The 24,779-nt window shown below is 41.0% G+C and overlaps 1 protein-coding gene across 1 annotated transcript; it reads left to right on the top strand.

The window, feature by feature from the left end:
- Positions 1–626: 626 nt before the first annotated feature.
- Positions 627–13,670, top strand: LOC125485243 (oxidoreductase HTATIP2-like). The gene is made up of 4 exons (XM_048607182.1): positions 627–776; positions 6,818–6,955; positions 10,875–10,936; positions 11,265–13,670. The coding sequence occupies exons 1-4, from the start codon at positions 723–725 to the stop codon at positions 11,488–11,490; spliced, it is 480 nt and encodes a 159-aa protein (XP_048463139.1). The 5' UTR covers positions 627–722; the 3' UTR covers positions 11,491–13,670.
- Positions 13,671–24,779: the final 11,109 nt, after the last annotated feature.

The following is a 24,779-nucleotide window of genomic DNA, read 5'->3' as shown; positions in this document are numbered from 1 at the left end:
TCAGCTTTCCTGCTCCTCTGATGCTGCTTGGCCTGCTGGGTTCATTCAGCACTACACCTTGTTATAGATGAAAAAGATGTGTTTTTTTTTTGTTGGCCATATTTCGATAGAATTGATTACCTATTTCTTTGCAATTTAAACAGGTCCAGGAAATTGTTGATTTTGAGAAGCTGGGTGAATATACAGCTGCTTTTCAAGGCCATGATGTCGGGTTCTGCTGTTTAGGGACAACCCTGGCCAAATCTGGGGCGGTAAAGAGAAGTATTCCTTATTTGCTTTACAATATCCTTCAGTGAATGTAATCCAACTGCATGAACATGCAACCTGCTAGGGAACAGGGTAACTGCGGAGAGCTCATTGTCCAAGATGGCAGCAGCAGAGTAGGTAGCGTGTGGGCTCCAGAGCCTGGGACCCGTCCACTCCATCCGCTTTACTTTTCCTTTCCTTCAGTTTTTTATTTATCTTTTTACTCTTTAATGTCACTTACCTTCGGCATTGATGGTGAGGTGGGTCCAGTGCGGACTGTTGGCGGCGGTGGCAGGGGTGAGTTTTTTGGGTTTCTGGCAGTGGCGGTGGTGGCAGAGGCGAGTTAGGGCCGAGTCCTGGACCCAGTGGCATCAGTGGCGGCTGCATCATCCAGGTTGGACCACAGTGAAGACTCCGGTCAGTAGCAGCAGCAGGTCGAATTTGGGCCTGGCGACAGCGAGGTTGGCCGAGTAAGAATGGACGCCAAAGAATGGCGACTGTATTCCAGTGGCACGATGAAGGAATTTGAGGTTGGTCAACTGTTTTGTGTTAATAAAGGTCTCAGCATTGGGCTGGAGGAGCCTAGATCCTGGCCCATGACTAAACACTTAACAGGAAGGACTGTAGATTTGAACATTTCTTTATTTTCTGCCTTTGCACTCAATGTTGTGATTTATTTTCTGCGTTTCAAGGTGGTGCTGGAGAGTGGCATGAGTTTTAACTGGTAACACGATACATGTGACAATAAATACTCCTGTTTATGGGAGAGTGTAGAACCAGACAGCATTGCCTCAGAATAAGGGGTTGCTCATTTAAGGTAGAGATGAGGAAGAATGTCTTCGCTCAGAGGGTAGCTAATCTATGGCATTCTTTGACATAGAGGGTTACAGAGGTTGGGTCATTCAGGGCTGAGATAAACAGATTTTTGAGCAGTAAGGGAATCAAGGGTTATGGGGAGAAGGCAGGAGTGAAGTTGAGGATGATCAGATCAGCTGTGATCTCATTCAGCGACGGAGCAGATTTGATGGGCTGAATGATGGCCTACTTCTTCTATGCCTTACGGTTTGATCTATTATTAGTGACTGCAGCATGAAATTGTGACTTATTTTTACATAAACATTTAAGTAACCTACCACCTGTTGATGGCTGGCGGCAGTACGGGCTCAGGAGTATCTGGTATACTCTGATATCTGACTATTGGCTGTTCCTCATGAATGAGGCTTTCACAGCAACGAGTTACAGACTCCCAGCCTGGTCATTTCATTAACCAGTGCCAAGGCAGACCAAGTTCTGACCCTAGTTGCCAAATGGCTGTCAGCACTAACAACCCGCGTTTATATAACACCTTCGATGTTGTAAAATGCCCAGGGAACGTTAGCAATCAAAGATTGACTTGATAACTAAGCCACATGAGATATTGAATTTTATTAAATTAGCTTTATTGTCACATATTCACATGAGTACAGTGAAAAGTTTACAAGTCGTCACTTACAGCATGTTCCTAGGTACAGATCCTTGAATACAAATTCTTAGGAAAAAAATTAGAAATAAATAACAAGTCCAGCATTACAGGCCTTGAAAAGTACAAAATCATAGTAGCACATTAGAAAAATAAAGTCTGGAATAACAGTCCTTTCACAATATTATAATAAAAGATTAAGATGGATGACCAAACAATTAGACTGAGTGGCAGGTTCTAAGGAGCGTCTTAAAGGAGGCAAACGATGTGGAGAGATTTGGATAGAGAATTCCACACCTAGGGCTCTGGCGGCTGAAGGGGTATTCCCAAAGCCTGGGTGCTCAGCTCTCACTGAGCTCGGCCTGTCAGCTGCAAACCTGACTGAAATGGGAAGAATTTGCTTCATTCGTTTCCAGTTTGAACAATGGCTCGGTGGACTCTAAAGGACCTCTCTTGACCTGTGGGATTTCAGGGCTGGGAGCATGTGCTGAACAGATCTGTTTTAATACTCAACGAATGAAATATTGATACGCTTCAGTGACCGATTATTCTGGGACATTGAGGTCCTGTTTTCTTTAGGGTGGAGGGTATGTTACTATTGTATTCCTCCTGTACCATGGTTCAAGGAGGCAGCTCACCCCTGCCTCTTCAAGGGCAACTGGGCCAGTGACGCTAATATCCCAAGTATGAATAAAAGAAAACTCTAATCTAAATTGCATCTCAACTCCTGCCAGTTCAGAAGCAGTGTAATACTCACACAAAGAGGCTTTTCTACACTTTGAAGGATAAGCATATTTAATCAGGTATTGGGATAAAGATTAAATATGAAATCTACTAAATGGTTTTGAAGGAATTAGTTAGTCACTTTGAAGAATTGATGTATTCATTAGAGTTGCCGTTATTTAGATTTAGATTTTATTTTCACGTGTACTCAAGCACAGGAGTACATTGAAAAGTGTCCAATGTTGCCATACATAGCACCATCTCAGGTACAAAGGTACCTAGATACAAAAAACTCAGGTACAAAGTAGTAAAAGTGACAAAGTTAAAAAGATAAGCATTACCTTCATAGAATAAGTAGAAAAATAAAGAAGTTAGGTAATAGTTAGCATTAAAGTCCTTTGTCATATAAACTGGAAAAATAAAGGAATAATGTTAAAAGTTCAACAGTTTTTGATGTGTGCTTGCTGGGCCCCCAGTCTCCTCTGTTTAGCTCACTCTCCTGGAAACATCCGCTACCTGTTCTCACAACCACCGCAGATACCAGGGGCACCTCCCCCCACCACTCGTCCTTCTCGTGGGTGGTTGGAGTGTGGGGGTGCTGGGGCCAGTGATTATTGTGAGTTTTCTTTTTGTTCACAGCAATCTTCCAGAGCCCAGAGTAATTGACCGCACGAGTGCCGCTGTGATAAATGATGTGCAGGTCAGGTGGATTGGCCATGGTAAACGTGGGGTTACGGGGATAGGGTGGGAGAGCTGGGTCTGGGTGGGATGCTCTTCAGAGGGTCAATGTGAACCCGATGGGCTGAATGGCCTCTTTCCACACTGTGGGATTCTATGATTTTATCTAACTCATCAAGGCACTGCACAACTGGATGGAGGTTTGATGCCAGTAAATAGTACCTGGGAGTACTTTGGAGCCTGAGTGGCCTCTTTCTGCGGTGTAGGGTATCTATGATTCTGTTAAATGGATGACCTTATAAAGGCTGTTCCCATTAGCAGTTGACCAGGTTAAAGCTGTAATCCTCCTGGTCTTTATGGCTGTGTGCCATGCAGCATGGTATGCCCATTCTTGCTGTTAATGCGTAGAAATTTATAGCCCAAAAACTGGCCATTCTGCCCAGCTGGTCTGTGCCAGTATTTAGGCCTCCCATTCTAATTCACCACAGCATATCTGATTGATCTCATAATCCTGTCTCTGGCACGTACGTATCGAGTTCAAAAGCTTCTGTCTGTCAGACACGTTCCTTGAGAACAAAGTTTTAATTGCTGTGGATTTAGTTTGCGGAATAACCCTTTACATTCCACTCAGTAGTTTGTGACCCCAAAGGGTATTCAGCAAGGGTGCACCAATTAAGTCAAACTGAAAGATGAGCATCCCTTAAAGGAAATCTGGAACAAGTGTTAAATAATCAAAGCAAAATTAAAATTAAGCTCAAAGGTCACTGTGGTTGGAGATGAGGCACTCTCACCCCCAGTGGTGACCACCATTCGATGAGAACCACAAGCATGTCAGCAGATATCGTGTGTTCACTCTCCAAGGATACCGGAGTGTAGATGTAACCACCAAAGAGAAGAGGGCAGTTGGTCTAATGAGCCCCATCGACCCCGCCAACCTCCCACACCCACCCCCACACACACACACACGGCTGAAGCGCAGACATTTGAGGAGAAGCCCCTTCAAGAAATGAAACAAGCAACTTTAACACTTTGTGTGCCTGTGGACAACGCATTCTAAGTTGGTCCCACATGAGCTGGTAGCCTGGATTCTTCCCAACGGGAAGATGGCGTTTCTAAATGGTACCAATCCATTCTGAGACAGTCTCTGACAATGTTCCCTTTAGGCTGAGGCCTCAGCACAGGCCATTCAAGGACTGGATCCTTTAAAATACTGCCTGTCTGCTGCTGCTCAAAATATTTAAAGGTGGCCACACCCCTAAATAAATCACCTACAAAGAAACCGAAGGGAATATTGATCTTTGCTCACAGCATTGACGTGTTGGATGTCGATAAACTTACAACATTTTCACCATTTCTATTTTTACTTGATTTGCGTTGAGAAATTTTAAAGTAAAATCCCTTCATATCCTTAAGAATAAATTGCATTTTTAAAAGTCTTTCGAAGCCTTTAAAAGTGTCCCTTGAGGTGTAATTGCCATGGATGAGTGCATCTTAATTTTATTTGAGCCATTCTCTTTATTGAGATTCACATCTATAAAGTTGTGTTTGTAGTCACCTAGGGAACCTCACGCAAATTCCTTTCTTTTCTGGTGGATGAAAATTTCAGGATTAAGTCCACTGGCTGCTAATAGGACAATATTTTGCTTTGTTTGGGACAGATTCATCAAAAGAAACAGAAAGGCAACTTGTCAACTAGAAGCTATTGAGAGGGGATGATGGTTGAGCGTGGGTCTAAGAAGTGGTGGCGTGGGCTCTTGTTCACAGGCAAGGGTTTGCTCCTTGTTGTTAGGAGCACTTCTGCATAAGGGACGCCAGCGTCTGTTTCTGGGCTCGCATTGATGTGGTGTATCAGTAATCGGATTTAAAGAGAGCTCCAGTATATATGTCAGTTCAGATTTCATCAAGTGACCATTGAAGGGCTGCTGCAAACTAAACTCTGTTTTAGAACATTGACCAAGAACTAAGGGCAGAGAAATTGCGCATCATTCAATTCAAGCGTTGGAGGTGTCGAATAATTGACTTGTATTTCGACACTCTCGAGGCTGTTAAGTTCTGCTTGGGTCTGTTTGTCTAAAGCCTTTAAAGTAAGCCTTTGGTGTGTGGAGTTGGGGAAAGAGTGAATTGAAATCAAATGTACCAAATGCTATTCAGTATTTCGATCGTGGCACACAGTAAAGAAAGTGGCTATAAAATCAGTGTGGGAGGTCACTCACTACATCTATTTGTTTTAAAATATCCCAATTGAAATGTAGTTTCAGCAACAGAACAGTTATGGTCTTGATTTTTCATAATGGGCTACTGTCACAGAACTTCAAGCATTTTTATTTAGTCCTCCTTAGTGCATTTTCTCAATTTTCCTAGTCACAAAGACACTAAAGCACTTAAAAGTGGAAATAAAAAAAAACCTGACACCAATCTTTAATGATAAACTTTCATGTATCATCCTTTTTGGAAAACTTGATCATCTGTTTAATAACGAAGGATATCTATTAATTATGCTGTCTGGATCCTGTGATTAGAAAGTGAGGAAATTTTGCTGTTTCAAATCCTGTTGTTTGGAACTGCACTGTTTTTGATTATTTGTTCCTAAAGTTTGTTATTTGTATCTCTTTGACATTTTTTTAAAATTGACATCACCGGAAGTCAACCATATGTTATTAGTTAATGTGGGAAGTTATCATTAGAATTAAATCAAAATACTCCAGATGCTAGGAATCTGAAACCAACACAGAAAACACTGGAGAAACTCAGCAGGTCTGGCAGCATCTGTGGAGAGAGAAACACAGTTAACATTTTGACTCTGGTATGACTCTCCTTTAACTATCCTCTACATTGTTGGTCAATGTTCCCCCCCACCACCCCACTGCCTCCAAACCAGATTTTAGTTTCCAATAGCTCAAATAAAAGCAAAATACTTTAGAGGAGGCAATGGCCTAGTGGTATTATTGCTGGAATGTTAACCCAGATAATGTTCTGGGGACCCGGGTTTGATTTCCACCACCGCAGTTGGTGGAATTTGAGTTCAGAAATATCTGGAATTAAGAGTCTAATGACGATCATGAATCCATTGCCGGTTGTTGGAAAAACCCATCTGGTTCACTAATGTCCTTCAGAGAAGGAAGCTGCTATCCTTACCTGGTCTGGCCTACATTTGACTCCAGATCCACAGCAATGTGGCTGACTCTGAACTGCCTTCTGGGCAATTAGGGAGGGGCAATAAATTCTGGCCAACCAGTCACACCCTCATCCTGTGAATGAATTAAAAAAAAAGTGGATGCTGGAAATCTGAAACAAACAAAGTGGTTGCTGGAGAAAGTCAGCAGGTCTGGCAGCCTCTGTGGAGAGAGAAACTGTGTTAACATTTTGAGTTGGATATAGCTCTTCTTCAGAACTCATCGTTCTGAACTGAATTCATCTCTGTCTGTCCAACTTCCTTTAAAACCAGCATCTTCAACCAAGTTTTTTTTTGTCATCATCCAATTATTGCCTGATTCTGCTCTGTTTTCATTTCATGATCAAGCTGCTGTGAAGTGACGTGGGGTGCCAAAAATACTGTGTAAATGCAAAAATATTGAAAATAAAAGCAAGACACATCAGAGACAGCAGCAGTGTAATGAAACATTGAGGAAAGCTGTAGTCTTGTGACAATACAGATTGCAGTTCTGTTTCAATTTCAGACTCTACAGAATGCCTCTTTCCCTTGTACCACAGGAGGGCTTCTTTCGAGTGGATCATGATTATATATTGAAGTCAGCTCAATTCGCAAAAGCTGGAGGGTGTACTCACTTTAACTTGGAGTCTTCAAAAGGAGCAGATAAGAACAGTTCCATTCTATATACAAAAACTAAGGTTGGAAAATTTTGAATGTAATTTTACTTCAAAGTGAGTCTGTTAATTCTGCCCAGGAGCAGTCTTGCTGACCATGTAGATACACCCTGTCCTTTCAGTACAGTGACACACTAAGTTATTAGATTACATTGCCTTAGGGTTATATTTGGCAGTTTTGACTTAGTGTGCCAAAGCACTATTAAAGACAGATTGAATTAGAAAACTAGGGTCAAAATATAACAAAGATAGTAGGAACTGCCGATGCTGGAGAATCTGAGATAACACGGTGTAGAGCTGGATGAACACAGCAGGCCAAGCAGCATCAGAGGAGCAGGAAAGCTGACGTTTCAGGTTGAGACCCTTCTTCAGAAAAATGAAGAAGTGTCTCGACCCGAAACATCAGCTTTCCTGCTCCTCTGATGCTGCTTGGCCTGCTGTGTTCATCCAGCTCTACACCGTGTTATCTCAAAATATAACAAATTGTGCCGCTAAGCACTTCCAGTGTTTGACTGAATTATAAAAGTTAACATCCCTATTTTTGTGAATCGTTCTAGCTTTGTAACTGAGCTGGGTGGCATGGTGGCTCAGTGGTTAACACTGCCGCCTAGGGACCCAGGTTTGATTCCAGACTTGGGTGACTGGCTGTGTAGAGTTTGCACGTTCTCCCTGTATCTGTGTGGGTTTCCTCTGGGTTCTCCAGTTTCCTGTCTCAGTCCAAAGATGTGCAGACTAGTTGTTATAGCCATTGTAAATGCAGAATTACAGGGACAGGGTAGAGTGCTGGGTCTGGGTGGGAAACTTCTTGCTGGATTGGTGAGGGCTTGATGTGCCAAATGGCCTCTTTTTGCACTGGATGGATTCTATGATTTTATGTAACCCATCGAGGCACTGCACAATTAGTTGGAGGTTTGATGCAAATAAGTAGTACTTGGGAATAAATTTTTAACTTTCCGTGTAAAATGATTCACACTATTAAGTGACGAGAGATACTCGGGATGGATTTTACATTATTTTCTGCATCAGAGAAAATAATTTCTCCACATCACCATTTAAAACACCTTAATTGGATTGCCCCTCATTCACCTAAGTTCAAGGGAATCTGAGCTAAGTTGTCGTATTAATTTAGCTCCCTGTATCATTTCCAAATCTACATAGCAGCTCCATCAGAGACTACATGTGTTTACTGAGATGTGATGATTCACATTGAGCATGCTACTGCAGATAGGGTTTAACTAGACCCCCAATGCATTGCTTCCTCCATGTTGCACCCTAGATCCCTTTTAAGATAAAGGCTAACAATCTGTTCTTCTCCTCGAGTTCCCTGCCTAAAGGCTGACCCAACCTGATCTCCACCATGGCTAGAGCAAGGAGGTAGATTGCCAAACCACCCTTACCAGAATAGTGATTGAACCCCATACTGTTGGCATCGATCTAACGTAGACTTCAAGGCATACAGCCTTGTTGCTCTGATGACCTTACATCTTTGCCTGGCACTATAGCTGGTGTTAGTAGAGGCTCCAATTTTCCGATCATCACATGGCTGTCAGGAATCTTTCCCACTCTAACCACGTGTCACAGCGAGTCAATTGTGCTCAACCAGCCTATCCTTGCAAACCTCAGAAAACCATGTTCAACATTAGATGTCATTCTGCCAATAGACACCTTTGACTAAATAATCCTACTTGCGCTAGGAACTACATTGGAAGGCAATTTAAGTTGATCAGTCAGGCTCACAGTGTGGGTTTTTTTTTGCATGTGCCAGAAGTTACATATGTTAATACACGGAACCCTTTTCTTTGTAGGCAAAAATAATTTGTCTGTATATTGTACCTTTCTCAATGAGAAAAGGGCCATGGAGACTGTCAATCCAGCTACATTCTTCATGGCAACACTAGGACCAATCAGAATCTACTGTTTTTTTACCATCTAAGATTGACAGTTAACAGTTCTGCTACAATTGCATAGTAACCATGGTCCAATCAATAAGCACCCTCTTCTCATGTTGTATAAACTGGTGCTCCCTTTCCAAGCTGAGTTTCTTGTGTTTCAGACCTGGGGAGTGCAAGCTGAACAGCTTTGAGTTGGGGTTGCTTTTTGACATGTTTAATTTTTAGGATGTTATCATTGATCTTAACCAATGGGAGGAGGTATTTTGTTGTGTGAGCTGGTTGACAGAGGATCTGAAGTGATTATCCAGTCAGTGCCACCTTCCAACTATAGACAATCAACCACAATGTATATGAATAACATTACTGTTGAGCAGTGACCAAAGCTATCGGTGGTGCACTCTAGATGTTTGCTGAATCAACTGGTTTGGAGATGTTAGGGCACACTTCTGGAGCAGGTGGCACTTGACTCCCAGCCTCCTGGCTCAGAGGTAGGGACTCTACCACTACACCACCAGGGCCCTCTGTGTTGCACTCTATTATCAAATCAGGGTAGAAGTCCCATTCCATCATGCTAAAAGTGAACAGTACTTCAAAGAAAAGCAGAGAACTGGGGTTCTGGAAAACATTTATCCTTAGAACACCATAATTAGAACAATTTGTGTAGTCAAAAGACAGCAAAAGAGAAGTACAGCACAGGAACGGGCCCTTCAGCCCTCCAAGCCTGTGTCGATCATCATGCCCTGACTAAACTGAAAAACAAGCCTTCTGCCCTTTTTCGGTCCATATCCCTCTATTCCCTCCCTATTCATGTAACCATCGAGGTGACTCTTAAATGTCGCCAACATGCCAGCTTCCATCACCACCTCTGGCAGTGCATTCCAGGCTCCTACCGCTCTCTGTGTGAAAACCTTCCCTTGCACATCTCCCTTAAACTTTCCCCCTTTCACCTTGAACCTGTGCTCCCTTGTAATTGATACTTCAACCCTGGGAAAAAGCCTCTATCTATCCACCCTACTATGCCTCTCATAATTTTGTAGACCTCTATCAGGTCTCCTGTCAGTCACTGTCTTTCCAGTGAAAACAATCTTAGTCTTTTTAACCTTTCCTCATAGCCAATGCCCTTGAGACTAAGCAACATCCTGGTGAACCTTCTCTGCACTCTCTCCAAAGCTTCCACGTCTTTCTGGTAATGTGGTGACCAAAACTGCACACAATACTCCAAATGTGGCCTAATGAAGGTTTTATATAGCTAAAACATTGTTTGCCAACTCTTGTACTCCATGCCTCGGCTGATAAAGGCAAGCGTGCCATACGACTTCTTAATTTTAATATGCCTTCTTGACTATTACTTTAGTACTGCTCGAGAAAATTGTATGCAAATAGGGTGCTTCATTTCCTGTATTGCAACAGTGAATACACTTCCAGAGTGTTTCATTGGCTGTAAAGCACTTTGGAATGTTGTATGATTGTGAAAGATGCTATGTAAATGCAGCTCTATATTGTGTATGGTCAGGTCAGATATTGGACACTGTTTTGTTTTGGGTATTTGAGGTACAAGGAAACATTGATATATTAAAGGTGAAGGATTGAAGGACCACAGGTTCTCAGTGGAAGGATTCACTAACACCACCTCTCTCCACCTACACCAACCCAACCCCAACCCCCCCACCGCCACACAAACACACACACACACACACACACCTGATTCATCCCTTACACATTAATTAATAATCTTGAAATGACATTAATTCAGATTCTTCAAAGTGCGTCAGAGCTCGTTCACTTGCTCATAATAGCATGCTTTAATTTCAGCTGAATAAATCTGGATTATTAAGACTAGAATTTTGTGAAGGCTGTTGTGGCACAGTGGTAATGTTCCTACCTCTGAGCCAAAAGGCCTTGGTTTAAGACCCTCTGCACTAGAGGTGTGTAATAGCACCCCTCAGCAGGCTGTTTAGAAAATACCTGGGAGATTGGTGAGGAGAGTTCTTGATGACCAGTTTTAAACAAGTAACATTTTTGATTCTGTTTTAAAATTAACTCTGAAACAGGGTCAGGTGGAAGCTGAAATTGAAGAGCTGGATTTTGACAGATACAGCATTTTTCGTCCTGGGTAAAGTCAATTTCCTTTGTTTATAATGCTAATTTGTGCTTCTTTTCTAATTTAATTTGTCATTTCTTTTTAATTCCATGAAATGAACAGTAAGAATGTGAGATAAAAACAGAAATTGCTGTGAAAGCTCAGTTGGTCTGGTAGCTCCTGTGGAGAGAAATCGGAGTTAACATTTCAGGTCGAGTGACCCTTCCTCAGAACTTATTTAATAAGAAGATGAGCCTGAGTAAATAGGTGCTTGGTTTTTAATGATGGTTCTGATACTTGTGTACTCTCTAATATTTCTGCGTTGTTGCTAATTTTTTTTCGAACCTTAACTTTGAAACAGAGTTCTGATGTGTGACAGAGAAGAATCGAGACCCATGGAATGGATGGCAAGGAAACTTCTTATTCCTGTGGCTTACGTGTTTCCAACTGCAATAACAACCCCTGTGTCGGTGTTGGTAATGGCCATGATGAACAACGTCGTACTTCCAGCTGACAAGAAAATGGAATTGTTTCAGAATAAACACATCCATGAGCTTAGTAAACTTGGAGAAACTAAGGCCAAGTAGCATTATCCAAAGTTGACTTTCCAAGTACATACTGTTTTCCTTGGCCTTCATTTACCCTTGAATTGGTTTAATCCTTCTTCTTACTGGTGTTCTATTATCACATTAACAGTTATTTTGAGGACTGCTTTAAAAGGACATGTTTTGTTGAAGTTTTGAATTGATATTCTTGCAAATTGTCCTGAAGTATGCAAGCTTCAACAAATTGTGTCTTTCTTCGGCAACAACAGCTGTCTCTTCATGGTGCTGCACAGGACAGGGTCTGTTTGGTTTCTGTTTTTTGGGAGGCGTCTGGTTTGGGATTGGTTAAGTTGAAATTTGATGAAGATGGACCACAAATAAAAAATCTCCCGCAGCATGTTATGATCCCAGACTAGATCACCAGCTTTATATTACAATCTAGGGACCAGTGACTTTATTTTAAAGTAGACAATGTGTTGGATCCCATGTACTATACTTAGGCAGTAAAGCCATGAGATTCCAAGGTTTTGAACAAACAAAAAGAAATTTTACGACAGCAAAATAAGTACAAATAACATTCTAACATCTGTAATTAACAGGAGATGAATGGTGAAGTCAGACAAACTGATATCTAACCCCCTACAGATCATATCAGATAGCAAAGTGGTCAAGACAAGTTCCACACATTTTTCACCAAACACCCCACCCCAGACATTAGTTACACTGTGGGTCATCAAATCTCTTTAAAACTTCACAAAGGATTCCAATTCTTCACTTTTTGAAGATTTGACTTGAAACTCACTGGAAAACCGTACTGTCATGGAATGTCTGAAAAGTCTGTTCATTTCCTGGTAGTTGAGCTTCTTTTCTTGGCACTGTGGCTCCCTGGATTCCTGAAACTGTGCTCTGCTGCCTACTCATTGGCACAATTTCAGCTTGTCCACAGAGGGCTAGCGCCACCAAGCTGGTAATGCCACCAAGCTGCACCAAGCAAAGGCTGCTTGTGGGTTTCCTTTGCCTCCACTCCTAGCTGTATTGAACTATTAATGGCTGGACAGTTCTCCTAAGCTTCCACCACTCCTGTGGCATTTTCTGAGCCCTAATCCAAAGCACTTTGCTGCACCTTAATGGCTTCCGGTGTGTCTCAGATCCCAAACTGAATGGTCCTATCACAGCTCCTGGTGTTCCTTCTTGAGCCTAACCACACAGAATCGGTGAACTTCCATCGTCTTCTCAACAGCACTGTTAACAAAAGCACTTTTCCTGTGAAATAGCTGACTCTTTCTAACTAGCTGACTCAAATTGATTCTGACCCTTGAACTGCACTGAGTGCCCTATTGAAAACTTTGCAACAACCCCCACTCTCGTCCCTAGATAGGATTGAATGTAGCAACCGCTACTTGTTGAAAATAATAACAATTGGAATACCCCATTCCCAGAACATTACAATATTCATGCATTGCTGGCTTACACAATACAGTTGGAAACCACAAAAAAGATTCCATCACAACAGTCTGATAGTCAGCTCAATTTCTATTACCTTAACCTCTATATTGTCTTATTCACTTTCCACTCTGTTCAGAACCTTCAACCTGAGTGGACTTTGATTTTTGTTCTGTACTGTATTAATTAGCAAACAAAAATTGTAATGGTTTTGTTTCATTTTATACATATAATTTGTAGGGATCTGTAATCACTTTGGAGACAATGTAGTGTTTTTATCCATTGTGGAGACATTTTTCTAAAGTTTGCACTGATCGTATCATTATTTCACTAAATTATTGTTTTTGCCACGGGCCTTAATCTGTAGCTGTCTCATCCCTGAAAGTGACGAAAATGCACTGTAGTGAGTCACGCATATCTCAGGTTTTAGAACTTTTTTTGACTTTGTAATACCTTGTAAGTACCATACCAAGCACACTACAAAAACCCAGACTGCTTCCAGGGCAGTACTGGTCGATAAATTTAAACACACTTCTAATTTTAAAATGTGTGGTATTTCTTTCATTGAGCCAAAGTGCGAAATTGGATCAAACTTGGCCTGCAAGTGCATGTGGAGTTTTGACTGTGTTTCATGAGGTGATGTGATTGGGGGTTAAAAAGAGAGAAGTGGTAGTAACCAAATCTCTCACTCTCTCCAGAAACCTATGACTATCATTCAACACCCGTTTTGCAAGAAATCATGCAATAAAATATCTAGAAGCCAATGCAGGATTCTGTAATAGTGGTTATCGTTGTGAAATCTCTTCTGTCTCAGTGTTGTCATGTGTCAAATATTCAACGTGCTTCAGCTGGTAGTTGTAGAAATTACTGTTCTCTTATTTTGCCTTGCGCTGTTATAGCTTTGAGTTTATTTTTCAATGATTAGTTTGTAGCTTATGTATGTCTAATGATCAGACAAGGAATGTATTAATATTATTTTCAGTTTAATTGTGGTTAATATAAGACACTGTTAGCCTTTGTCTGTTGTTGTGCTCCTGGTGAAATTGTATGTCCCCAGGCTGACATAAATGCAGTGATGGAGGAGACTTAGTTTTCATAACCACTTTAAATGTAAAAATGCTTTTGAAGCTTTAGTTTGAGAATGTGAGATTTTTTTTCAGTATTAGTTGGCTTCGCTTGTATCTAAGGATGCTTTAAAGGGAATTGGTTACTGTCTTTTATCCACACAACTGACTTCGATACATATTTTACTTTGGAATTATGTTTTGCAATTTTTAGTGTAATAATTTCTTATAAAAAAATCTAGGTTATGGAGGTTTATTAAAATATTAAGGTTTGTTTCTTGACAAAGTGAACCCTGTCTCTGGAGAACATGAGGCATTGTTATCTTTACAAAGTTAAATTGGTACAGACTTTAACAGTTCCTGTGGGTTCACAAGTAAAAGAAAGTTATTTTGAGTAAAGTGTATTGATAGACTCTGGAACTCTTCAGAACATTTCAATGTATAAGTTAGACTCTAACAACAATATTATTCGTGAAGATCAACAGTACTTATTTTCTCAGCAGACCCAAATTACTGTGGTGGCACCTCATTATCTTGGTGCAGAGTTATAAACTTGTAACTTACAGAGAAAAGGTGATCCCACAAGTGACTGATTTCTTAGGAAACCAGTCAGGTGATAACAGGAAACGACATTAGTAAGGCCACTCATCTTTCGAGACCAATCCTTGACGAGCGTGCATGGTCTAGCCAATTTGAGGATAATCATGTGCTGTTTCTGCATTGTTTCCTTTTATTCTCTTGTGGGGTGTGGGTATAGCTGCTCAGACCAGCACTTACTGCCCATTCCTAGTTACCCTCGAGAAGTAGGCGGTGGTGAGCTGCCTTCTTCAACCACTGCAGTCCATGTGCTGTAGGTAAACTCACAATGCTGTAAGGGATTTTGATCCAGCCACACTGACGGAATGGCGATTATATTTCCACGTTATGATGATCAGTGGTTTGGAGGGGCGCTTGCCGGTGGTAAAAACCGAAAGAACTGCGGATGCTGTAAATCAGGAAGAAAAGCAGAAGTTGCTGGAAAAGCTCAGCAGGTCTGGCAGCATCTGTGAAGAAAAATCAGAGTTAATATTTCTGGTCCAGTGACCCTTCCTCAGAATGGATGGTGTTCCCATTCTGCAAGCCGTTTGGAGCTCAGAGATACCACTGCCCGAGCACGGATAGGAAGGGCTAATAAGCTGTAACCTCACAGTCTATGGATAAAAAGTAGGCCATTTAGAACTGAGATGAGAAGATTTTTCACCCAGAGTATGGTGAGCCTGTGGAATTCTCTGCCACAGAAAATGGTTGAGGCCCAAACATTTAATGTTTCCAGGAAGGAGTTAGTTATAGTTCTTAGAGCTAAAGGGATCAAAGGGCATGGGGTGAAAGTGAGAACAGAGGACTGTGTTGGATGATCAGCCAAGATCATATTGAATGGTGGAAGGGCTGAATGGCCTACTCCTGTTCCTATTTTCTTTGATTTTATGTTTAGCATTTAGGTGCACAGTAAAAGGCCAGAATAAGAAAATAACCAAAACACTGTGGATGCTCAAGACCTGAAATAAAGACAAAATTATAGAAAAATTCAGCAGGTCCGTGGAGAGAGAAACAGCTTCAAGTCCGGTACGACTTTTCTTTGGAACTGAAGTGAGAGATGGCAAAGTGATGAAGTTTTTATGTAGAAATATTTGGGAAGCTATAAGCAGAGCAGAAGGAAAGGTTAGGACCCTTTTACCTGACTTCCCCTCCATCTGGACCCCACTTCTGTCTTTTTACCTATTCTTGATCCTTTCATCAAGAACTGTCAGTAAGTTGTTGCTGACCTCAATTTCTCTGCTCCCCTGACCCACTTCAACCTGTCTCCCTCTGAATTTACTGCATTCTGTTCTCTTAAGACTTTCTCATTAAATGTTCTGACAAGGCTGATGCTATTATTATCTGATGTACTCATCAGATACTCATCAGGCTAATTGCTAACTCTTTTATCCTCCCCCATATCTCCTGCTGGATCATGACCTAACCACTGAACATCAAGCTGTTGTTTTTAGGACTGTCATTGACCTTGTCTCCTCTAGAGTCTTTATCTCTTCATAGTCCCCCAGCCTCAAATAGCAGCTTTCTGTGTTCTTCCCAAAATCCACAAACAGGGTTACCCTGGTAGACCCATCATTTAGAGTGAATCACTGAACTTATTTCTTCCTATCTTGATTCTGCTTATTTCTTCTCCTGTCTTACATTCATGATTCTTAGTCATTTTAACAATTTCCTGTTTGCAGCCCTTGATCATCTCTATGAACGTCCAATCCCTGTACACCTCCATCCCACCCCCCATCCCCCCATTAGGACAATCTGATGGCTGTCTATATCATCCTACAAGGGATGCCTAAACAGTCCCCATCCTTCATTCCCTCTGTCATCTGGCTGAGTTTGTTCTCTCACCTTTAACTCATCTTGCTTCCTCCAAATCAAACCCGTATGGCCTGCCTTCTCATGGGGTATTTGGAATATGCCTGTTGCAGTGTTACTGGGGTACCCACAATTCTTTTTTACAGTACATCACTGACTGTATCAATGCCTTTTGCTGCTCCTATCTGGAACTGGACATTTCATCAATGTTACATGCAACGTTTACCTTTCTGTCACTCTCACCTAGCCAGTCTCCGCCTCCACACAGCCATGATTTCTCTGTATCAGTTTCTGAGGGTGGGTTGACTACTAATATTCTTTACAAGCCTAATGACCCCCACCATTGCTTTAACTGTACTTCTTCAAACTGAACTTTGTGTAAGGACTCCATTCTGTTTTCCCAGTTAGTTTATCTCTGACTAATCTGTTCCAGTGATGCCACCTTCCACGCAGGGTGCTTCTGACATGTCTTCCTACCTTCTTCACTTAACACCTTCACCCCCCACCACCTCCCTCCCTGGCAATGTGGTTGACAGGCCCTCAACCCTGTTCAACCCATTTCCTGCACTTTGGCACTCACCCTCTAACTATTCCTTCCAAAATCACAATACGGTTCCTTCTGTCCTCATATTTCACGTCATCGGCCTTATTCATAGGAACATCCCCCACCATTTCTGTCAACACAAGCATTCCAAAGGAGTTGATTTATTCTGTGCCTGGCCTACGCCTCCATCACCCCAACTCCTTTCCCCTCCCAAGGCTCCTTCCCAAGCAACATTTGTCCTTTTATTTCCTGGCTATCCTAAATACTACTTCCAGGTGAAGCAGCGGCAAATTACTTGCACTTGTTTCAATCCAGCGTATTCACTTCACCGTTCACAATGCAGTCTCCTCGACCTTGGGGAGACCAAATGCAGGTTGGGTGACTACTTTATGGAAAACCTCTGCTGTGTCTTTAACAATAGCCATGACCCTCTAGCTGGTTGCCATTTCAATACACCATCTTGTTCTGATGCTGACCTTTCTGCCCATGGCCTGTTGTAGGGCTCCAGTGAAGCTCAATGCCAGCTGGAGAAACAACACTTCATTTTCAATGTTGGCACTTTACAGCCTGCACGACTCAACGTTGAGTTCAACGATTTCAGAGCATGGCCTCTGTTCTCCATTTTGATAATTGTCCCCCCTCAAATATTTCACACCTTTCCTTCAGTCAGCACTGATCTATATTCTGCTATTAATATCTATTCTGGCTCTATACCCTTCCTCTCCACTAGCATTCCTTTTGCTTTTCAATCTGTGACACTTCTGGTCTCTAATCTACTTTGCCCTATAACCTTTCCCTTCTGTTTCACTTGCTCCTCCCTAACTTTTGGAACAGCATTGCCTTTGTGCCAAGAAAAGTCATAGTGAACTCAAAATGTTATCTCTGTTTCTCTCTCCACACATGCTGCCAGACCTGCTCAGTTCTCCAAACATAATTAGAACATCAGTCAACAGAGCAAGACAACACATACAGTCAGATAAAAACCGAAATAACTGTTGATGCAGTAAATCAGAAACAAAAACGGAAATTGCCGGAAAAGTTCAGCAGATCTGGCAGTATCTGTGAAGAGAAATCGGAGTTAACATTTTGAGTCTGGTGACCCCTCCTCAGAATGCGTACCGTCAACCTGAAGTTTAGAACAAGTGTTTCAGAGTGAAGCGACTGATTCATGTTTATATTAATTAACGCTGTTGTGTGTTTTTTGTGATAAATGTAATATATTCTGTGAAGTCTGAAACTGCATGTTTGAACTTGGGGTGTTCTTGACGTTAGTTAGGGCTGAAAGACCTTTATATTGACTCTTTAATTCAGTCTGTAATCATAATTGACTTCAGTCTTAATTGAAAGTTCAATAAAATCCTAAGGTTTTCGTGCAATCAGCTAGGTCATAGTTAGAGTTGTGCAGCGTGGAAACAGACCCTTATTTCCAACTTGTCCACACTGACCAGATGCCATAAATCAATTTAGTCCCATTTGCCAGCATTTGGCCCATTTCCCTCTAAACCCTTCTTATTCATATACCCATCTAGATGCCTTTTAAATGTTGTAATTGTACCAGCCTCCACCACTTCCTCTGGCAGCTCATTCCATACACACACCACCCTCTGCGTGAAAAAGTTGCCTTTTAGGTATCAAATGTCAGGAGCAGAATTGACAATTCCCGCTTCTTGTTCTTATAACCTAATGTTTTAAAGTTTGCACTGTATAACAATTATTTTACACTGTTTACATTGTTATAAAGCGGAGGTTGACCTTCCTCTGAGAACTAAAACTGAAACACCCAAAGAGGAGCAGCTTGCCCTATAAGCTGTAAAAGGAGTGTGAAAATCATGTAACCTGCCTTTCAGCAACTTCTAGTCATTCAACAAAATAAATTCCTGACACTCACTTTAAAGTCAACAAGTAATAATTTATTTATCTAACTCTAACAGTGAACAAATTAACTAAACTATTAAGAAACTGAATAAACCCCTTCTAACTACCATCTGTTCCTGAATAAAACAAGATTCTAATGGTAAGCAGTTCCAATAAATAGGAGTCACACTTATGTATAAAATAATAGAATTTAGTCTCTTGAAAATTATAACCAAGTTACGTGTCTTATGGAATACTTGGTGCCTTCTCCATCGATTATTCTGTCAGAAAGGCCTTGTCCATCCATTCTTCTGTCAGAAATATTCACTAGTTGTGCCATGGGTACCTTTGGTCTTTAGATGGTACTTTCTCTAGGACATAGAGGAGTCTCTGAGAGTCAGCGATTCTCTCTTGAGAGCTGAAGGCTGTTAACTCTGGCTGATGGCAGTTTGTCTCCTGTCTTTGTCCAATTGCCCCCTTCTTTTATACCCTCGATAACATATCAATTTCTTACCATAGGATTGGTCCTATGTTGTCAAAACCATCAGATTTAAATTTGGTTTTTGGTATCTAAGTGCCTGGTTCAAATTGATTGGCTAAATTCAAAACCTTGTTGTCTTGGTAAAACTGCTGCTTGGCCTACTAACTGTGTTTCCTTTTGATACAAATGTTTTAATTCGGATGCTCTCTTTGTAGTTTCAAACTTTGAAGCTGCTCACAGAACATTTTGTTTAAATCTCTGAGCATAGAAAAAGCACATCATCTTTTAAAGAGATCAAGCATTGCCAGAAGTGGTCCATGACTTTTCTATAGGACAGGCAGGAAGGAAAGGGTGGTGGGATAGCTTTGTTAGTACGGGATGGAATGAATACAAATGCAAGAAATTACCTTGGACCAGAAGATGTAGAAACCATATAGGTGGAGGTAAGAAATAAAGAGGAAGAAATAATTTATGAGCCTCTGAACTGTAGCTTTACAGGGAAAAAAAATAAATCAGAAGATTCATTGACAGAAACATAGCTGAAGCAAAGGACATGGAAAAGATACTAAATGAATATCTTGCTTCTGTCTTTACCAAATTAGAAGATATTGATAATGGCCCAGTTGAAAGTGGGTGTTGAGCAACTGAGCAGTATAGTGATAGATAAACAAAAGGTGCTAAAAATGCTGGCAGCACTCCAGGTAGAGAAATCGCCAGGCCTGGATGGGATGTCGCCTGGATTGCTGAGAGAGGTAAGGCAGCAAATCGCAAAGCCACTGAAGGAAATTTTCCAGGCCTCTCTGAACACAGGATTAGTCCCAGGGGTCTGTAGGATTGCAAATGTCCCACCGTTGTTTAAGAAAAGGGCAAAGGATAACCCAGGGAACTACAGCCCTGTCAGTTTGACATTAATAGGGGGAAAACTGATAGAGGCAATAATACGGGATAAGGTAAATGTACACGTAGAGGAAAATAAGATAGTACAAGTCAGTCAACATGGCTTTGTCTAGAGCAGGTTATGTCTGACAAAATTTAACTTTGACAAAGTGACATAGGCAGTGGATAACGGTATGCTGTGGATATTGTATATTTATACTTTCATCCAGCATTTGATACGGTGCCACGTGGCAGCTTGGTTAGCAAAGTAGGAATGTTTGGGATTGATACATCCTCAGCAGCATGGATTAGACGTTGAGTAAAAGTAGAAAACAGAGGGTAAGTACAGATGGACATTTCTCAGATTGGAGACAAGCTGAAAGCAATGTTCTCCAGGGGTTGGTGTTGGGACTCTTGCTTTTTCTGATTTCTATAAATGATTTGGAGATGGATGTCAAGAGTAAAATCTCTAAATTTGCAAATGGATACCCTGCTAGGAAGAATAGTGAAATGTGAGGATGATGCTAAGTGACTTCAGAGGGACATTGATAAGTTGATCAAATGGGCAGACACCTTGCAGATGAATTTCAATGCAGAGAAATGTGGTATAATGCATTTTGGTAGAAGAAACACAGAGACAATACAGATTCCACGGTACAATGTTGAAGGGAGTACAGGAGCAGAGGGACCTCAGGATTCACATGCATGGTTTTCTGAAGGTGGCTAGGTAACTAGAAATAGTTGTTAAGAAGACTTATAGGATCTGTAGATTTATAAATAGAGGCTTGGAGTATGAAAGCAAGGAAGTAATGCAACATCTCTACAGATCATTAGTCAGATTAGATTTCGAGAATTAGGTTCAGTTATTAACTTATTTGGGGAAAGATGTTAAAGCCCTGGAGAAAGTGTAAAGGATATGCACAAGAATGATACCAGGGAATGAGGGATTTTAGATGAGCAGAGAAAATTAACAGATGACTTTGGAGATGAGGTGTTCACAGTTATGAACAAGATTGACAGGATAAAGAAGAATATTCTGTTTCCACCAGTTAGTATGTCAGTAAGCCAGGGTCACTATTTCAAGATTGTCAGCAAGAAAGCTAGGAGTGAAATGAAGAGAAACTTCTTCACCCAGAGAGCTGTTAGGATTTGGAATGTGTTGTCTGGGAGGGTGGTGGAGATGGATTCCAAAAGAGAGCTGGAGATATATTTGAAGGTGATGAATTCAGAGGGCTCCAGAGATGGGGCTCGAGAATGGGGCTAGCTGGGTAGCTGTTTTGGGTGCTGGTACAGACACGATGGGTCAAATGGCCTCTTGCTGCACTGTAAAATTCTACGTTAGATAATGAAGGCATGTGAAAAGGACAGTGCACTAATCATGGGTGACTTCAATCTTCATGTAGATTGGAATAGTCAGATTGGCAGAGGTAGCCATAAGGGAGAAATCGTGAATGTATCCTGTACAGTTTCCCAGAATAATATCTTATGGATCCAATTAGACATCAGGTTATTTGGATCTGGCCATGTGTAATGAGGCATTTTTAATAAATTATATCAGACTAAAAGATCCCCTAGGTAACAGTAACCATAACAAGGTAGAATTTAGAATGCTTAGACACTTGCCACCCTGTAGATGCTGAACATTTCTTTCCCTCTCTGGTACTGCCCACACCCCCTCACACCCCACCTTGACCACCTCCTTGCCATAAGCCAAAGTGAGCTCCCAAAAGATTGCCATTGCACCCAGAAGGGACAGTAAGTGGATTTAATGCAATAAAGAAACTAACATCCGGATATCCATTTTAAAACCAGTTATCTTGGAAATATCACCCTCTGCTGCCCTGTCATCAAACTGCATGTGTCTGAGTACAGTGTTCTTCTATGCTGAACCTCATTGTCAGCTTTGACAGTGACGGCTTTGGTAGAAATAGCCAATTTGTGTGAGTTTTTAACTTGTATTCAAAAGATTATGCTGTTAATAATCCATTATCCTATTTAAAGAAGAACAAAAGTAATGTTTTTATTTTGAAGCAGTATCTGATGAACCTGTCATCTCTGAATTTTAATTTATAGCAATATTGGTGGTCAAATGAATATCTGCTATGACTTGGATCATCATCAAACTGCCAAGCAACCAAAAGGTTAATTAGTTAACGTAGTTTTCAGCCATTTACAAGTCACATGTAGCATGTGGTAGTGGTGTAAGTTCATTGATATCATTATTTATTTGTAGGTTTTGCATTTGTAACTTTGAATACAAAAGCATTTAGATAATGTGATGAAACCTAGACGTTTGGGGGTGTTGTGGTGGAGGGATAAAGTTTCTGATTATAATGTGCCTTGTAAAGAAATCCAGTAATTATCAAGTTCAAGGTTTTAATTAACAGTAACTAGCATTGTCACAATGTGCTTTTCCAAATAAAAATCACTTTCATACAGAGTCTTATGAGTGATTATCACATGACAAATGTTTACTGGAGTGGAAGATGATGTTGCCATTTCTTGAAAAAAAATTGAGCTATTGAAGCTCATTGGGTGTTGTATCTCCAATGTTTCTTTATACAAACTGTGTGGGAGGATGCTAGATAGTCACATTTGTGGGTATGTGTTCAGGGTGGTTTTTCCAAGGGACGGACAGTATTTTGATTCTATTTTACAACCAAGACCAGTTTTATGTTCAGGAGTACTCAGCATAGGAACGACTGCTTGGTTGGTTCTTGGGCAAGTGCCCGCAGCTTTGTGTTGGACAACACCGCAGAAATATGCAGTCTGTGAGGGAGAAAACATCTCAGTCTCTTTACAGATTCCTTTCTTGAAAGAAAAAGCGTTAAAACCAGCTTTAAAGACACTATAAGGACGAAATTTCAACCAGTGAATGAATGAGTGTGAATTGGTGTTTCCTCAACCTTGTGTCCTCATCAGTGAGCAGAAAGGAACTGGAAGGACCTGAAGGAAAACATCTTGGTGACACTTGGGATCTCAATTGGTACCAGTACTGTAGTCCACTGACTTTACCTCTTTGCGTTAGTTTGTATGTTTATGGGAGGTTTTTTAAAAGGGGTAGAAGTTATATTTTTGGGTGTTATAAGGTGCCATAATGTTTCTTTTCTGTAATCAGTTAAGAACAATCTGTTTATAACAAATAGCTATTTTCTTGTTAAGTATAGAAAACCCAAGTATGTTTTCATTTAACTTGGGTCTGTCAATCAGGTCAATTGCAGACTCTAGGTAGATTTATTAAATTGTTTCATATTTGCAATAACTCTGGAATACTTGGCCTTTATTTCCAGTGCACTACCCCAGTGAGCCTTAATATTCAATAAATTGTGTGTCTGGAATTCAAATTCATCATATTGGAGGTAAAAAAAACTAATGCTTGCTGTTCATCATAGCGACATAAATCATTTTTCAACTTTTACATACAAGCTTCCAAAGGTCGGATGAATATTCTGGCTATTGCCTTCTGTTCTGAATGATGACAGAATGTTGAAGCTTCTGAGAGCTCAAAGAATTACACAGACATTTCAGCCTGTATTGGTGCTTATTCTCCCCATTAGCTACAATCCTGATATCACTACGCTGACCTGCTTAGCAGTTTTAAACTTTACCCCCCCCAAATACTCCAGGCTGGAATGAAAATGATTGGTAGGGAAATTGCCCAATCATACCCAACCCTCACCACTCTTAAATTATTGAGAATTCTTCACACATGACTTGCATTACATAACTATTCTCCATTCTGTTGGAGACCTGGACTCTAAATTAAATGTCAGGCGATGCACTTTATAAGCAGTAACAAGGCAAGACAGTAGTCAATGAATCGTAGGACACTTTAAGCTGAGAGGAATAGAGGGATCTTGGGGTGCTTGTCCACTGATCCCTGAAGGCAGCAGGACAGGTTCATAGGGGAATTAAGGTGTACAGGACACCTGCCTTTACCAATCACAGAATGGATATAAGAGAATGTTATGTTAGAGCTGTACAAAACATTAGTTAGGTGACAAGTGCAGTACTGTGTGTGGTTCTAGGTCCTGCACAAAAGGAAGGATGTGATTGCACTCGAGAGAGTGCAGAGAAGATTCACTATAATATTGCCTGAGGTGGAGCATTTTAGTTATGAAGAGAGGCTGGAAAAATCCATTGTCTTCAGAGCAGCGAAGGTTGAGATGGGATCTGATTGAGGTATATGAGATAATGATGGGCATGGACAGGGTGAATAGAAAGCAGCTGTTCCTGTTTGCTGAAGGGTCAATAACAAGGGGGCAAATTTAAGGTGAAAGACAAGATGTTTAGAGGGGATTTAAGGATCAGTTTTTTTTCAACCCAGAGAGTGATGGGAATCTGGAATGCACAGCCTGGGAGGGTAATTGAGGTGGGAAACATCACAAATGTTTTAAAGAACATGGATGAACAATTAAAGTATAACATTCAAGGCTGTGGGCCCAGTGCGAGAGGGTGGAATGAGTGCTGGTGGGATTGAGGATAACTTTTGTCAGTGCCGATTCAATGGGTTGAAGGGCCTCTTCTGTACTGTGTGATTCTGTAATCAGAAGTCAATGGCCTCGTGGTATTATCACTAAACTATTAATCCAGAAACCCAGTTGATGTTCTGGGGACCTGGGTTCAAAGCCCACCATGGAATTTGAATTTTAAAAAAGTCTAGAATGAAGAATCTACTGATCAC

This window comes from Rhincodon typus, chromosome 17 (genome assembly GCF_021869965.1).
Source record: "Rhincodon typus isolate 14 chromosome 17, sRhiTyp1.1, whole genome shotgun sequence".
Classification (NCBI taxonomy): Eukaryota; Metazoa; Chordata; class Chondrichthyes; order Orectolobiformes; family Rhincodontidae; genus Rhincodon; species Rhincodon typus.
The sequence above is the reverse complement of the archived record's forward strand: the minus strand, read 5'-3'. Positions and strand labels throughout refer to the sequence as shown.

Coding starts and splice junctions, on each gene's coding strand:
- LOC125485243 (XM_048607182.1), top strand. CDS start 723: ATGGACGCCAAAGAATGGCGACTGTATTCCAGTGGCACGATGAAGGAA. Junction 777..6,817: donor GCACGATGAAGGAATTTGAG/GTTGGTCAACTG, acceptor CTTGTACCACAG/GAGGGCTTCTTTCGAGTGGA. Junction 6,956..10,874: donor TTCTATATACAAAAACTAAG/GTTGGAAAATTT, acceptor ACTCTGAAACAG/GGTCAGGTGGAAGCTGAAAT.